Source organism: Phaeodactylum tricornutum, chromosome 2, assembly GCF_000150955.2.
Source record: "Phaeodactylum tricornutum CCAP 1055/1 chromosome 2, whole genome shotgun sequence".
In the NCBI taxonomy this organism is placed as follows: domain Eukaryota; phylum Bacillariophyta; class Bacillariophyceae; order Surirellales; family Neidiaceae; genus Phaeodactylum; species Phaeodactylum tricornutum.
Window position 1 is genome coordinate 253,282 of NC_011670.1, and position 15,411 is coordinate 268,692.

Consider the following 15,411-nt stretch of genomic DNA (forward strand, 5'->3'; position numbering starts at 1 on the left):
TTCCCGAGGCCTATAGGAGCAATATGGCATACGGTTCTGAGATTAGCCACGTGCGAAGGAACGGTAGGGGCGAAGGCCTCCTTCGAAGACCGATTTCCGGTACTGCCGCTACGTGAAAGAGACGCTTGGATGCGTTCTTCGACATGGAAAAATCCTCCTGCAACAGACACAACCCCGCCGCTCTCGGAATTGAAAACGCACAACCTGCGATTTTTACCGATTCGGCTCCCGTCATGGCCCTTCCCACTGGCAACCAAGAACGCGACGCTCTACGCCGTGCTCTTCATGCATCCTTGCACGACGTTCTTCACGATGTTGGATTTGATGTCCAGAATCAAGCTCGGACCGTGATGGACCCGGGTATGCATCAGAGAATGCATTTTCCGCCTGCTGCTCTTCTCGCGTCTCACCGACCCTCTGCTCTGGCTCAGAGCCTTACCATGCCTCCCAATGGCATGCGATCCATGATGCACTTTACCGGAACCGCTGGTGATCTGCTATTTTCCGCTGCTTCCGCTGCCGAATCTAGGCTTTACGATCAAGTTCGTACGGCTCTACTTCAACGCCAGATACTGGCTCGAGAGAATGAACGCCTGGCTCTCGAAGAGCAGTATTTGCATATGCTCCGCAGTGGTATTCAGAACAAGAACAAGGGATATTCTATGGGGTCTCCCGTTTCCCTGGGCTTCCTTGCTGCTCAGATGCCACATCAAGCAACGGCTCCTACCATGCCTCCACCCACGAAGAACGGTATCAAAGCTTTGGAGGCGCTTGGTAGTAGCCTTCGCAGCAAGACCGATCCGTATATTGATGTTTCTGCGGTCGAAGATCCAGATGCGGACGACTCTAACCTTCGTCGTACTCGCGGTGGAGTATCGGAGCCCTTCCCGGAGAAACTTCACCGAATGCTGGACGAAGCGGAGGAACGCGGTCAGACGGACATTGTCTCCTTCTACTCGCACGGCCGTGCTTTTGGAGTACACGATATCGACCGTTTCGTGTCCGAAATTATGCCGAAATACTTCAAGCAGAGCAAATGGAACAGCTTTGCTCGTCAGTTGAATCTGTACGGTTTTGTGCGTATCTCGTCCGGTCCAGACGCTGGTGGCTACTACCATGAGCTTTTCCTGAAGGGTCGCCCGAATCTTTCATTCCATATGCGACGAGTCGGTGTTCCTCAGGGTGAAGATCGTCGCAAGTACAAGGTCAAGAGCTCATTAGTGGAACCCGACTTTTACTCCATGAAGCCTGTTGTGGCACAAACCATGAATCATCCAGTGACAAGCGCCTCCCGATAGATTCCGCTGGGGAAAAGACTGCAAATCGCAATGCAAGCGTTTGTCTTTGGGGTATAAAAGAAGATATCAGCGTGCTTATCAATAACTTAACTTACAGTATAGTCTTTCTTATAAGCTCAGACGTCGTGTGCACTCGGTTCGATAAGTCGTGCTCCGTGATATATCACTGTCAAACTACCGCCTCGTTCTTGGTCTGGCGCGACTGACAAAGAATTTTAGTATTTCACCATCGGAACTATTGTATGATGCATACATTGGGACTAGCAGGAAGAATCAAATCAAAAACTGCATGAACTCTTGCCGAGTATAAGTGTGCCAACCTGTTGTGGTTGTGGTCGCTGCGGAGTTATACCATAGTAATTCGTATAACCCATCCGGTATGTGCTTCGTAAGCCTCGCACAGACATGATTGAGTGTACATGGTGTATCCCTAAAATTGCGAAACTAGAGCCTATCCAAAACGAAGGAGCTGGGATTGAGACGTTTGGCCACTATTGGATGGGTATCCGAGGAAAAAATGGAACTACAACCTACAATTGAGAGACTCAAAATGAAAAAGAATATTTTGGTATTTATTCCGATAACGGATGCTACCTGAATAAAATGAGAGCGCCCATGAATCTAGAAACGCTGATGGTGACCTGTATAAGAGAAACTCGTTGGTTTGTTCTGGGGAAACACCGTAGCGTCTACTTCAAGCTGATTCAATCTCCCTCCTGCCGCCTGAATGTCTTGTCTTAGGAAAGCTTGTTGGTGATACGCACTTTCTGAATGTTGCTGGGTCTGTCCTAATTGAGCAAGAACCAAGCCAGCCGGTGGGTCGGCAGGGAGATTCAGAAAGGAATGGTTGATGAGCCCATTAGCTTTCGAAACATTATCTTGTAGATACGCCAGCGAGAGCGAAAGGTCTGAGGAAAAGGAATGGCGTTCATTGAGAAATCGACCCATAGTCGTATGCGGGAGCGAATGATTGCGCTGCAAGAGGGTAGCAAGTAGTCCAAGACTACTCGAAGGGCTATCGATATCCACAGCCATATGCTGACTCTTTGACTGAGGGAGAAATGCCGCAGTGGGCAAAGCGCTTCCAATCTAAAGGATAAACAAAGCAAGGGGTGAGAGGTATATAATTCCCGACTCGCTCTGGCATTGCTGCTGCTTGAAGAGCCTCTGTCAACTTCACCACTGTCGCAGTCAAAAAGCGAATCGGCAGCGGCAAAAGTATTGAAACCAGCATTCCACTTACCCCTCCATTCGATTTCAGGAGCTGCTCAATAATTTGCTTCCTGCACTCGTTCTCTTGATGAACCCTGCGCAAAACCCCGACAGTTCGACTAATGAGGTCAACTCGACTGAGAAGGTTATCATCGTGGGCCCTATCGGTTCCTTTCCATTGGTCTCGTTGAGCTCGCTCCTCGGCCTCGGCTCGAAGTAGAGGGTCGACTTCAATTAGAATACTCAAGAGGTCGTTGCAGCCTTTGTTAACATCATTCCTCCGTTTCTTCTCACGGTACCGTTTTCGCTCGGATCTTGCCATCTCGGAAAATCGATCTTCATCGATTTCACCTGTGTCATCTTCTTGGTCGCTGCAACGTTTTCTCTTTTTTTTGGCCATGGTATTCCGGCCTGGTTTTGGCGGCGCCCACACATTTGCTATCACCAGTTGCCAACGGAAGAGGCTCAGGGGCGCTATCGGTATCGGCATCTGTAGAATTCTGAAGCATAGTAGAGGAGGTCATCGAAAGTCTATTTGATTCCGAATGGATATCTTGAGACCAAGCTATCAATGAGACATGTATAGTGTGATGTTCCGAGTCTCTATGGAGCGATTTCCGCAATCGTTGCACGCTTTTTGACATGCATGCGGAATGTTCCAGATGGTTTGACAGTCAAAGCGGTCTCTGTCGGATCGGCAGATCCGACGAAATGAGACAAGCGCATTAGGTTGTTTCTGCGAAGACTCAAGAAAGTGCGGCGTAATTCCTGGAACCAGATTCGAGCTAACAGTGTAATTACAATAAATGAAATATTGGTTCTGCAATCGGTATATACCCCTATTTGAAAACCGAATTGCATAAAACGATACGGTATTAGATTCTTTTTTCTTTGGCAGTAGGTTTGTTATATACATAATTACCTGGTAGACTCTAACACGTCATTCATTCTGCGTCAATCCATGACAGTTTAACATAGAAAACTATTTTCACGATGATGTGGATGAAGAATGAATTCCTCGGTATTCCAAAGAGTATTTATATATACAAATTATCTGTATTCGAATCTGCCCTCTATCTAACTCTTTCGGCTGACCAGTACGGAACCATATAATGTCAACAAAGTTGCAAACAAACAAGATCATGAAATTGGGGCCTGATGTAAGTTATTCGAACTCAGTAATCAAAACCAATTAAAGCTTACAGTGAACCATCGCATTTACATAAAATGTAGCGAAATCATTAAATGTGAAGTACATTTTCTGTCTTACTAGGAAACTATTCGGGGAACTTGCATAATGTAAGTTTACCGAGCGTGCTGACAGGGTTGGCACACCCGGCGAACCGCAACGGACGATAGCTTTCGCCTCTTCGAAATTCAGCGAATGAGTGGTGCGTTTCTTGTAGCGAACATAAAGTTCAACAGCCATAGAGACTTAAACGATCACAAGGGATAAAGGACGGCGTAAGCACCTTACAAAATTGATGTAGATAGATGGGTGCTGAATTCAACTCAAATTGAGCAGCACAACTAGACTGTGATTGTGTACTCCTTCTGACTGTGAAATCGACACGTCAACCGTCGGACTTGACTGTGGTAATTGTTTTAAAAAGTGTGGAAATGGATAACAATGGCCGGGTTCGCGCAGCGAAATTTAAGCTTTTGGATCTGAGGCCTCCGGCGAGTGTCGAAGGTCTTCTTCAATTCGTCCGAGATGTCCCTGATCATTATTCGGTCGAAGAGCAGCGACTGCTGTCCGAATCAAATTCTGGTAGTAGACTGAGTCGAGCGATTGTTATGTGCGAAAAATATAAGCCGAATGATTCAGCAATGTCCGTTGATGGACGTTCGACTATAGCACACGGAGAGGCTGTCAAAAATCTCAACGAAACAAAGGTGACAAAGTACACAGATTGCCTCTCCCATGCCGCTTGTCAAGAGCGGTGGCGGGTATATTCTACATGTTGGGCACGAGATGTCCATCAACTGGATTCAAACATGATTCGGAATCTTCATACTGATAGAGTGTTAGAATCTTTGTGCCAACTTGAACGACAGTCGCTTGAGAGATGTATTGGAGGCATCGTGACTAACACTGCACAACTTTCCGAAGCTAGTCAGGTATTTTGAGCGTTCCTTAATAATTAAATTGCGTTGTTCATTGCAATACCATACCAACCTTTTCAAGGTCATCTCTGCAAACCTGTTCCAGTCGTGGAACCAGTATTTTCTCTTCTTCAGGCGAGAGAAGTTCAAAACGGATATCATCAGCACCTGAAATAACTTTGCCTATCAGTGCGTACGGTTTCAATAATTGGACAAGGGAATACGATTTTCCGTCAGGGAAAACGTAACTTATCAATTTCAATGCAACTCCAGCGTGATTTGTGTCTTTGGCAAGCATTGCCTCCATGTCTTTTTCCTGATCTGAAGGGGATTCCAACATTGATTTGAGAAGGTCCTCAATTCCTGCCTCATCGTCCTCATTGGAGCCCAGCCCTGGTATTTCGAACAGCGCCAAAAGTTCTTCGTTTATATCGTTGCAGTTTTCATCTAACGTTTTTTGGTATTCCTCTTCGCCTAATTCCTCTTTCATAAAATTATGGAAAAAATCCAGGTCGTCGTCTGTTTCGTCCAACAGCTCGTTTGTGCTTACAGGCCTCGGCAAAATCTCTGTCTTCCAGTTTTTTGTATAGTCATCCAGCGGGCCAGAGATTGTCAAGATTCGTGGCGTACGTTTCAACTGCAAGTTTTCCCCCAGATGTTCTTTCACCTGAGCCGCCATAATTTCCAAAAGCTCATCATTCTCCTCGAGGTCTGCGGCAAGATAATCCACCGACCCGTCTTTCTTTTCGAGCGTCATCGCGACAGGGTAATCAAATGGCATTGCAATTGCATACTTGATTCCGTCTAGTTCCGCCATAAATGCTAACTTGGTGTCAATGTAATTTTCCCCGTCAAGAAATGGAATCGGCGTATTCTGCAACTCTTGGTCCGGCTCAGATTCTGCCGCAAGTTCCAATAATGATCTTGGTTGCCCATCCTTTTGGTCAATTAATTGAGGTATCATTTCTACTTTGGAAGGGATACGTTTGTCCGATCTATCTACTCTTTCAAAATCTACGTCCAGAATCTCCGCGCGAAGTAGTGTTTCCAGACCTCGGCCAGAGGAGCGTCGTGCAATCATGGCGAGACTTGGAGGAGTCGACCCAATTCGAGGATGAGTGCTCCATGCCCGAGCGGAACCGACAAGTGAAGCGAAAACCACAACGTTCATTTTTTGGACGATGATAAGTTGAAATGATTTGCTTGCAGCTACTTTGTAATTATGTTTTTTTTCACATCAACAGTAATTTTCTTTATGGCAATTTATTCTATTGGCACCGTAAACATGCACCAAGTGTTTATTTTAGTTTTCACGAGACGACGGCCAGTCGTCCTGTGTGAACAAAGGACTTCTTCCTTTCCGAACAAGTTCTTCGCTACGATACGCTCGATGGAGCGACCGGTACATACTGTCACTTCGAACTACCAGAATCTATGAGTTTTTCTGTTAGTTTTACAAGTCGCATTTAGTAGCAGCTCAACTACCCTATCCTTTAAGTCAGTAAGCGTAACAGAATAAACACTGCTTCCTATTCAATTATATGGATGTCGAATCATCTAACAGCTTATCCCAAAGAAATTTCAGTAAGGTAGCTCTAAGGAAACCAGGAGATGAATATTGCGAATATTTTATGTATGTAAATCGTCCCAACAAGGCCAAAGATTGTCTCCCCTACATGTCCACGTGCTCATGCCACTCTTGAACGAGTTCGTGAGCCTTTCCATCGTCCTCCATTCCTTGCCATTTCAGCAGCTGCTGGCCTTGTGCTTTGCGTCGTATGCGGTATAAAACTGCTGCCATAACGAGCATAAGACCAAAAAAACCTGACGCCGAAACTTTATGTCCGTACAAGATGCAAGATAATGCAATACTCAAGAGAATTCGAGTGGTCATGATGAGAGTAAAAACCACAGCGCCAAAATTCTTTATTGTGTAAAAAATGAACAGCTGGCCAATGGTGGAACATAACGAAAAGAGTAGAAAGTGCAAGTGAATTTCGGAGTGTTGCATGACAAAACTCAGCGCTGGGGCGAGCTCCTTGCTGTGAATCAGGGTTACGAATGAAAGTACCGTCGAAATGGCTGACATGGCAAACATAAGCTCCACCATGGAAAGATCACGGTGTCGTTGAAACATTCTACTTTGGAACTGACTTGTAAAGCTGTCAAAAAATAGAAACAAGAAGAGCAGCATGATACCAGTCCAGGTCGTCGAAACTTCCGCCCCATAAACATCGTATCCAAAACCTAAATCATCGGTTGATGTCATAAACATGGTAATACCGACTCCGATCATTAGCGCCACAATGTAGTCGTACTGGGGATCTGCGTAACGATTTTTGAAGAACGGCATGAGAATCTGAGGCAGTCGGAACAATGTTGAAATTTATAAACAACAACTCCACGTACAGGATTTGTTACCGAGAATCTTCCCCATAGCCATGACGGGCGCCAGCTTGAAAGACTTGAACAAGGTTGTGGCGGGAAAGGACACGTAACGCAAAGCTTCGTACTGACACCAACTACTGAGCATGTTGGATATTGAGGGAAACGAATATTCGTAGATTACCGTCGACTTGCTGCGGCGAGGCTTGAGGTATATGAGAAGAATACCCGACATGATGAGAGTCCAGAAACGATTCGTGAAAACAAGGGCGTAGGAGTAGGTGAAATATTCTCCCGTATAACGAGGATACCGACGCGTTAACATGCGCTCCTACAAAACAAAAATGATAACGGAGTAGTGAGCGAGTGCGTTTATCTTTTCACGAAGAAAGGAATAGATCGGCATACCTGAAGAGCTCCCCACATAACAAATGTTGCATTTAGCATCAATGAGCAAAAGACTAAACGCTTGAGCACCTGCGCTCGACTCAAACTCTCTTGCTGGAATTCCAAAAAATTGGACGGTCTTCGCGAAGCAGACTGCCGTCGTGGCAGGAAGGCATTTTCTTCTGCTTCATCGTCGTCGCTGTCCAAGACTTCATCGGCGTCGGAGAAATCTTCGGCATCGGAACCATAATATTCGTCTTCGGCTATGGCAGCTCGTTCACTAGCGTCGTTTAATTCCGCCATGCGGTAGGAAAACGAACGAGCCCGCCGGGGAGACGAAGTGGCACGATCGAGTGCCTCTGGAAAGTAAATTTTAGCTACCTAAGCAATGTAAACAACCGAGATGGGTAAGTTCTCGCTCCCAGTAAAGTCTGCAAGCACGAAAGCAACGTCCCACTAGCGAATCCATGGTACGCACCATCGTAGCTATGATCACCATGGCGACGTAGAGCAAAAAGTTGGTGGCGAGCAGGTATAGTTCAGCTTCCGCCGTCTTGGAAAGCACCGGCGTGGTCCCGGATGATCCATATTCTGGGGTCGGCACCGTAGTTCGTATACGCGGTCGATGGTAAGGTGTGGCAGAATTGGCAACGCTGTCGTCGTCGCCTAGAATCTGATCCAAACGCCGCAGCAGTCGCCGCGGATCAGTCTCGGTAGCCAACGTAATGAAATCGAAGCTCATTGCTTATATGGTCGCCTTGGAGGCGCAATTGGTACCAATACTTTGCGAAGCAGACCTATGCCATGGTCGTGAGTAACGGCGCTCACCCCCAAGCGAGGTCTTCGATTTTGGCTCTTTTCCTCACGGTCAAGCGAGACTTTGCCTTGTTCCTTTCAGTACACTCACCTGTTTACGATAGTGTCCAACCCCAGTCATCACAGGAAGTGAAAACTACCTATTGTAGTAACTGTAAATTTGACATGGACATGACCGTAAACGAACTTCCTATATTTTCCTATTGTAAGCTGACTTTGTAATTGGACTCGCATTTTTATGTTCTCCACTTCTCGAGCAAGTGAGACTAAGTATGTATATGCGGTAAATATATCGATGCGAAGCGTTATTGCACTAGATTCCTGTACCTTCATCGTCTACCGTGTACCAAAAAAAAGTTCAGCCACCTTCGCATCACCCGATTGTTTGTCAATGCTACTATGGCATTGTCGCATTGGTTTATGTTACATTAGCGATCCAACAATACCAACCTACTATGGCTTTCGTAGCCAGTTCTGCGTATGCTGCTTAGAGAGCTCTTTGAGAATTCGAACTAAAACTTTGAGCTGCTCTTTTTTGGAAACAATTTTCAAAGGGTGGAACGTGAAGGAAGAGGCATTGTCGGCAACTGGCCATGTCGGATGCAAAGCTATTCAGACTCCAACAATATGTGTAATTACACACGAACCGCCCTGGGTCGGTACTCGCGACAATCTTTCCAGCGTCTGGGCATGGTAAATCAGTTTTGTCACCTTTGGCGGTCGCATTTAAATTTTCGACTAGTCCATCCACATTTAAAGAAGATTCCAGCGTGGCTCCGAGTGGTAGACACTCGACGATGACTTGATGCTTCGGTTGAAAGCCGCGCTCATCCGGGATACGAAAGTCGGCATCGTTGTAGGCGCATGACTCTACCTGAAAATCTTTTCCGCGGAGATTTACTCCTAAATGCAGGATGCAAACGTCCGTGTCCACGTCCACCGCTGCCAATCGCTCTTGCAGTGCCCGAAGTTCGTCGCGGACGGCAGCGGCCGACGTTTCCAGTACGAGTGTTTCCCGAATTGCGCAGCTAGAATGCAGCTCGTCAACGTGAGCCTGTGTCTGTAGATAGCTCTCAATTTCGTTGGCGAGAATCATAGAAGGATTCTCGGCAGCGTTGCGAAAGGGACCGAACCCGGTAATCACAAACTCGAGTCGTCGAGGGTCTGGCCGGGCAGGAGCGTTGGCACTCCTCCGCTCGCCCGAAGAATGACGATCATTTGGCTCTGTTCTATGTTCACTGGTCATGACGTGCCAATCAAATGTTTTCCCCTCTGTGATATGTAACCAATGAAGGCTTTCGGCTCCTTTCGACCGCTCGTATTACGATCCCGACTGCATCATTTGGGCATACTAATGTAAGCATTCTGTGTTTGTTTTGCGAAAGTCAACTCAACCTTTTTTAAAGTTAACAAACAGGCGAACGGCTATCCGTAGTCTCGTCTCGGTTGAGTCGAAACGGACCAGGTTGTTAAAAGTCGAAGTCGTATGTGACTTCTATCAATAAGTCGAACCACAATCTATATGATCGATTGTGAGCAGAATACCGGTAGGTAGTAAACCTGTGAAGTCCTGGAACGACCTTGAGACACTACAGCAGGAAGTGTATTGACGGTGAGTCGATACAGTCTTTCTCCTCACGGCTGTCTCTCCTGACAGTTGTCTCTCCTGATGCTTGTACCGGCAAGGTGCGGGAGGAGGCAAAAAGATTAAAATGGCAGAACTCCGCAAGGCAGAAGAGGAATTGCAGATGCTCTGCACGATGTACTCGACACTCCGAGCATCTCTAGATCGACCGCTTCGGGACGGCTTGCCGGAATTACCGGAAAGAAATATCGGCGAGACATCGGGCCTATCCATAGACGGACGTTTGGGGGCTTCCAAATCGAACGTAGTGTTGCTAGAGTGTCTCGAAACCATCCGGGGACGCGTACAAAGTCTGGAATCCGTCGTACTTAAATTTCGCAAACGTAGAGGTGAAAACGACCCCGTCACAGGCAATCCACGTTACGGATCCAAAACGATGGATCGCGTCAACGCCCTGCTGGGATCTTACGAAAACCTAACGGCGGCATTGTTGAGAGTTTTTGATGAAGAATCGACAGACGTTTTATCCCATGGCAACACTGGTGCTTCTACTCCAATCATTCACCACATTCGCACCAAGGCGGAACAGGAACACGCTGTGGAAAAAGCACGTTTGCGTCAAGAACGTGAAGCCAAAAATCGACTCGAAGCAGAAGAACGGGAGTTGACACGGAAGCGTATTGAGGAGGAGCAACAGCGTGCTGCAGCAGAACAGCACCGAATTGCAGAAGAAGAGGTGGAACGAGAGCGCATTATCCGTGAAGCTCGGGAGGCTGAACGCCGGGCGCAACAAGCAAACGCACGACGGGATCGCGAATGGACCGACAGTATTGCCAAAGGCACGGACGGCGTACGACTCTATTTAGATCAACTCGTCCACTCGACTATACATGATCCCCAAGCAAAGACGAGAGCTGTAAAAGCGCTGCACACAATGTTTGCCCAAATTTGTGCACATCCGGAAGAAATCAACTTCAGACGAGTCCGACGAGATCATCCACGATTCGTCACAGATATTGGGCAGTACGAAGGTGGGAAGGAGTTGCTGATTGCGGCTGGCTTCGAGCTTGGAACGATTGACGATGTACCATGCTATATTTCGAAAGAACCTAATATTGAAAACGATATGGACGGTTGGTCAGCTTGGTTCGACTTGCTCAAGGCGACACTAGAAATTGTAAATGAGCGTCTAATTAAATTGTAGAAATTCACATACACCAAAGCATTGGTTTTTTTCAATTTTTCACAGCAGCAGCAATATTTCAGTTTTTCAATGCTCGAAGTAAACGTCAATAGACGCAACAAAAGCTACTCGACGGATTTTATCGGCCAAGTCATTCGAAATTGATGGACCTTCCACTTTAAATGTGGACCCATCTCGCAATCCGACGACGTATCTCGAAGGCAACGTACGGTATAAATCTTCCTCTCCCCTATCATGGACGTACGTTACCTCAATGGAGCCAAAAAGCTTGAATCGAATGACTGGTTTCTGGTCATCCGCTTGCTCTGCAAACAGCCACCGTGGCAAGGCAGGTACCAGCTGCATTTGTACCAGATTCGTTGTCTTATCAATGTAAAAGGGATGCGGTCCAATCATTATTAAGATCCACATGCTCAAAAACTCTGCAGTTGACCCACTCAAGCGGGCCAAAAACCCACGTCCTCGGATAGCCGGGTCTTCAAAGGACGACGATGCAATGAATGACGAGCACTCCATCAACGACCGACCGTATACTTGCGGATCCATAAATGGCAGCATACCACCCGAAGTGATTTCCTCGAAGAAAGCTTCGAACATCTCGTGCCGTAGCATTTCCAAATAAAACTTGTACGACATGTGCAACCATACCGAATTATTTTCCAACCAACCGGGAGCAAACGCCATTTCGCGACCCGTGTCCAAACTTTGACCTTTCAGACTGGCTGAAATCAAATACATCTTAAGGTCGTTGTCCCGCAGTTGCGACGAACTTACCCTGTCATAAACGAGTTTGGCTTCATCCGAATCTAATGTTTTCATCATTCGCACTGGGCCTTCAAGAAACAATGGAAACAGATTTAGTGTAAACTGTTTTGCCCGAACGAACGGATGGCCGTTGGTATTGATCGCTTTAGTCTTTTCCCATTTGGTAACGTTATACGAAAAGTATGTGGGCGTGATGCCAGATGTACCGTTATCGTTAAAACCACGGGAGCCGAAATACATGGCGCGCTCAATACCTCGTCCAATTTCACCTAGCCAAGTGTCAATCATTAAACATATCGTCTTGGAGGAAAGTACCTCCGTCAGGCCTTGGAAAAGGATCTTGGTTTGATCGCGATACTGCCGACGCAACAAACAACCGGGTTGAGCGGAATGGCTTTCAGGTACAGCATACAGATATATTCCAACTTACCAATTCTCGAGCTGTCGCAACCTCATCCCAGTATTTGAAGAAAGAAGAAGGAACTTCACTTCCGAGCGACTCTGTTTTGTTTCTTTCATCACCGCGTTCGCTGGAAAGTGTTTTTAGCGCCTTATTGATCGAATTTATAAGGTCGACCAGCTCGACTGGTACCGAAAGATCGCGATCAAAACGGTGAAGCGCAGAGCGAATATATCGCAAAAGTACGACAAGCTCGTAAGTCTCTGGCATGCCACTACCCAGCATTCCAACAAGACCATTGTTAGCATCATCCCAACCGGGACGCCCACCTTCGTATTCAACGCCCATGCCGTACGCATCTCGAGAAGCGAATTTTAGAGTGGCCAGCAAAAGCAGTTTCGCCATAGGAGAGCTGTGAAAAATGCCGCCCTCTAAAGCTGTATGCTGCCAGTTGGCTTGCAAGTCGTACCATCCCGTCTTATTTTCGATGTATTCAGCCATATAAGTTCTTTTTTCTTCGTCGTTATCTTCTGTCGCATCCAGTTGTCTGACATGCTTACCGGTGCCATCAAACGAAACCGACAACACATACTTCTCGTGTCGAGGCTTCACAAACGCAGGTGAAAAAAAGTACGGGAGCCGTTCATCAAACAAAATACGCTCTTCCCAGTCTGGATAGATTGCTAGATAGGCCTGGATTTGGTCCATGTAGTACGTCCAGTGATCGGCCCAGAATCCGCTTTTATACACCGCAATTCTGTTTTCACAAAGGTAGAGAATAGTCAGATATGACGTGCGCAACTATGCGCGCATATCTAAATTAAGAGACTTACGGATGTTGGTCCGCCGCGGCGGCAACAATATCGATAAATTCTTGTTGTGCAATGATGATATCGATATGTTGCTCCTCCATCAGTAAAAAGAGTTGTCCGGGACGAAATGGTCCACTGTGAAGTATGTCGGTTAAGGCTTCACGCTGTGCCCGATGCCCATCAGCTGGTCCTACAGCTGCTGTAGCAATCTGTAAGCAGGCTTTAACGTCACTTATGGTAAATGTACTGGCCTCGATTGACAGAGGATTATAGCCGTCAGCTTGGATCATGGACAAGAACGTTTTCAAATTGGTTGACCCGACTCTAGGGTAAAAAAGTACATCGCTTCTTCGATTTTGTGCGATGTCTCGAAAGTTTCCTGGTCCCTATACGAAAAGCGTTACCGTTAGAACGTGAGAAGAAAGGTGCGGGTATTTCGCCGAGAAAGTCAGCAAAACGCTGCCACGCCACAGGTCATCGCAGCATTTACCTCGGAAAAAAACGTTGGCTTGATCACAAAACCGTTGTAGTCACGTTCCAAATCCCCGTGAATTCGGGAAAACAAGTGGTATGTTTTTAGACGTGGATCTTCGTCTACGTTGCGTAGTCTAGCATCGTCATCGATTTCGCCCAAAATAGAGGGAACACCACCTCGGAGAGCATTGTCAAGAAACATTTGCTGAACGTGTCCGTCCCACAGCGGATGAGATGTAGTGGTTTCCACTACGGCCGTAATTTGCTTAATAATTTCTCGGGTCCTCATCACCTTGTACTGGGAAAAACCAAGTTGCAATACTCTGCGGGAAATTACGGGAATGTCCAGCACATTATTTGCCTTACCGAAGAAAGTAGAGATCGTCACGGACTTGCCCGGAGCCAGCTTGATATGATCCACGGCAGCGAAAGCTGAGGAAGTTTTGGCGCGCCCATATTGCTTTTCTTTCAGAATTTCGCTGATTGGTCTGTTGGACAACCCAACAGGATGCAATAAACTTGTGTCTTGCCCGAAAATTTTTGACGTATCGTAAACGATAGGTAAGAGTGTCGAATCATTGTCAGATTCTAAGACGGAGAGACACCAGTGCCCAGCTTTTTGTACAACAACGGATGCGGAATCGTTAGGTTGCGTCGACAGCCGGAAAAAAGGCATTCTCATCATTCCATCGGAATCATCGTACGGCGAGTACACTCCCATCCATCCTTGCAATGTTCGTCCAATCGTCTTTAGCGGCTTTTCCATTTCGCCACCGGCGGGCTGAATTTGCGCGAGCCCGTCTAGAAACGACAATGTGAGACTTTCCTTAGCGTCAGTGTTGGTAATTGTAGTCCGTTTGACGAACGATCCAAAATCTTCCTCCGGAAGTACGAAATACGTCACGTTGGTTTCTAGTCTGTGAGCAGTATCCACTTCGCGAATTTGCATTTCGTTAGATCCCACGTACATATACCGCTTCGGTGTGGTAGAAGAAGGCAATAACTTATCCATGTCGTTGTGGTGCAGTGGTATATTCGGAAATCGTGTTTGCAAAAGCGAGAAAGGCTCAACGAAGAAGGAGTCTTGGTCTTTCTTCTGGCGTGATCCTTGGATGAAGGTACGGAAGCCCAACAAAGCGGTATTTTGGTATGCAACATTGGCGGAATGGAATTCCATAATGGGATATTCTTTCGACTCCACACCAAATGCAGCGATACCCTGACCCCGATTGATATAAAATGCGTACAAAGGTTTGCCAAAATAACCAGCCAAAGCTGGCAAAAAGTCTGAAAAGGGCGGCTGGGCGTCGTAATCTTCCAAAATATACCGACCAAGCTCGTCGTACAAGTGCAGAGTTTTCGTGTTGGTACTGCTAGGTCTCGCTTGAGTAGCTTGGCTCTTCTCGTTGTCAATGGTTTCCATACCCCAAGTACCTCCCAGTACAACGTTGAGAATTATCCCCATGCAGAGCACAATGGACATCAGCGCCATTGCAATCGCCACGTATGTCGTTAATTTCGCCTTCCACGTGCGACGCGTATCTGGTGGAAATGTTTTGAGTCGTTCACAATTTGAAGCAAAACCATTCCCTTCTGCTTCCAGCAAGTCTGCGTCTTCGAAAGCAGGAACTGCACCGTAAGGCTGCCTTTTGTTCTGCCCGTTACTGGCTCTATCATTATTTGAAGTTGTCCTCATGGAGAAAACAACTTCCAGTAGGGATGTGTCAAATTGAGAGCTTTCGATGTTGGTTAATGGTCGAGATTGGCATAGCACCTCCCATGGTCGCCCTTCTATGTATGGAGTTCGTGGATCGTAGACGTTTGCATCAGGTTACTGTTGGTCGATTTACCTCACCCCCTGCCGATGAGATCTCGAAGGCGGGAATGTTCTCATCGCGCTGACTGTGAAGTAGAGGTTTTCCTGTCTTTGCAGATGTCAACCTTCTATTTTGGCTATTTGATGTACT

General features: G+C 46.7%; 7 protein-coding genes across 7 annotated transcripts; 2 read left to right on the top strand and 5 right to left on the bottom strand.

Annotated features, from left to right (window-relative positions):
- The first annotated feature begins 184 nt into the window (after window positions 1-184).
- Window positions 185-1,416, top strand: PHATRDRAFT_43364 (predicted protein). Its single transcript, XM_002177549.1, has 2 exons — window positions 185-360; window positions 432-1,416. The coding sequence occupies exon 2, from the start codon at window positions 441-443 to the stop codon at window positions 1,296-1,298; it is 858 nt and encodes a 285-aa protein (XP_002177585.1). The 5' UTR covers window positions 185-360; window positions 432-440; the 3' UTR covers window positions 1,299-1,416.
- Window positions 1,417-1,843: 427 nt separating this feature from the next.
- Window positions 1,844-3,211, bottom strand: PHATRDRAFT_43365 (predicted protein). Its single transcript, XM_002177858.1, has 2 exons — window positions 2,542-3,211; window positions 1,844-2,387 (listed from the first exon to the last, which is right to left on the bottom strand). The coding sequence occupies exons 1-2, from the start codon at window positions 2,998-3,000 to the stop codon at window positions 1,920-1,922; spliced, it is 927 nt and encodes a 308-aa protein (XP_002177894.1). The 5' UTR covers window positions 3,001-3,211; the 3' UTR covers window positions 1,844-1,919.
- Window positions 3,212-4,668: 1,457 nt separating this feature from the next.
- Window positions 4,669-5,856, bottom strand: PHATRDRAFT_43366 (predicted protein; the record flags this gene model as incomplete). Its single annotated transcript, XM_002177859.1, has 1 exon — window positions 4,669-5,856. Exon 1 carries the CDS (start codon window positions 5,785-5,787, stop codon window positions 4,669-4,671), a length of 1,119 nt encoding a protein of 372 aa, XP_002177895.1. The 5' UTR covers window positions 5,788-5,856.
- Window positions 5,857-6,405: 549 nt separating this feature from the next.
- On the bottom strand, window positions 6,406-7,293 carry PHATRDRAFT_3940 (predicted protein; the record flags this gene model as incomplete). The annotated part of the gene is made up of 2 exons (XM_002177860.1): window positions 6,406-6,941; window positions 7,026-7,293. Coding segments are annotated over 2 exons (804 nt in total), but the record flags the coding sequence as incomplete, so codon positions are not given.
- A 1,398-nt stretch (window positions 7,294-8,691) lies between these two features.
- On the bottom strand, window positions 8,692-9,450 carry PHATRDRAFT_43368 (predicted protein; the record flags this gene model as incomplete). The annotated part of the gene is made up of 1 exon (XM_002177861.1): window positions 8,692-9,450. One exon carries the CDS (start codon window positions 9,448-9,450, stop codon window positions 8,692-8,694), a length of 759 nt encoding a protein of 252 aa, XP_002177897.1.
- Window positions 9,451-9,874: 424 nt separating this feature from the next.
- PHATRDRAFT_43369 (predicted protein) lies at window positions 9,875-10,993 on the top strand (the record flags this gene model as incomplete). Its single annotated transcript, XM_002177550.1, has 1 exon — window positions 9,875-10,993. The coding sequence occupies exon 1, from the start codon at window positions 9,917-9,919 to the stop codon at window positions 10,991-10,993; it is 1,077 nt and encodes a 358-aa protein (XP_002177586.1). The 5' UTR covers window positions 9,875-9,916.
- PHATRDRAFT_43370 (predicted protein) lies at window positions 10,959-15,230 on the bottom strand. Its single transcript, XM_002177862.1, has 5 exons — window positions 13,461-15,230; window positions 12,992-13,356; window positions 12,189-12,915; window positions 11,238-12,115; window positions 10,959-11,186 (listed from the first exon to the last, which is right to left on the bottom strand). Exons 1-5 carry the CDS (start codon window positions 15,138-15,140, stop codon window positions 11,060-11,062), a joined length of 3,777 nt encoding a protein of 1,258 aa, XP_002177898.1. The 5' UTR covers window positions 15,141-15,230; the 3' UTR covers window positions 10,959-11,059.
- Window positions 15,231-15,411: the final 181 nt, after the last annotated feature.

Excerpts from the sequence above, each read along its gene's own strand:
- PHATRDRAFT_43364 (XM_002177549.1), top strand. The coding sequence starts at position 441 with ATGCCTCCCAATGGCATGCGATCCATGATGCACTTTACCGGAACCGCT.
- PHATRDRAFT_43365 (XM_002177858.1), bottom strand. The coding sequence starts at position 3,000 with ATGCCGATACCGATAGCGCCCCTGAGCCTCTTCCGTTGGCAACTGGTG. Across the intron at positions 2,388-2,541 it reads TCCTGAAATCGAATGGAGGG|ATTGGAAGCGCTTTGCCCAC; the intron begins GTAAGTGGAATG and ends TTTATCCTTTAG.
- PHATRDRAFT_43370 (XM_002177862.1), bottom strand. The coding sequence starts at position 15,140 with ATGAGGACAACTTCAAATAATGATAGAGCCAGTAACGGGCAGAACAAA. Across the intron at positions 13,357-13,460 it reads AGCCAACGTTTTTTTCCGAG|GGACCAGGAAACTTTCGAGA; the intron begins GTAAATGCTGCG and ends CTTTTCGTATAG. Across the intron at positions 12,116-12,188 it reads TTGCGACAGCTCGAGAATTG|TATCGCGATCAAACCAAGAT; the intron begins GTAAGTTGGAAT and ends TTGCGTCGGCAG.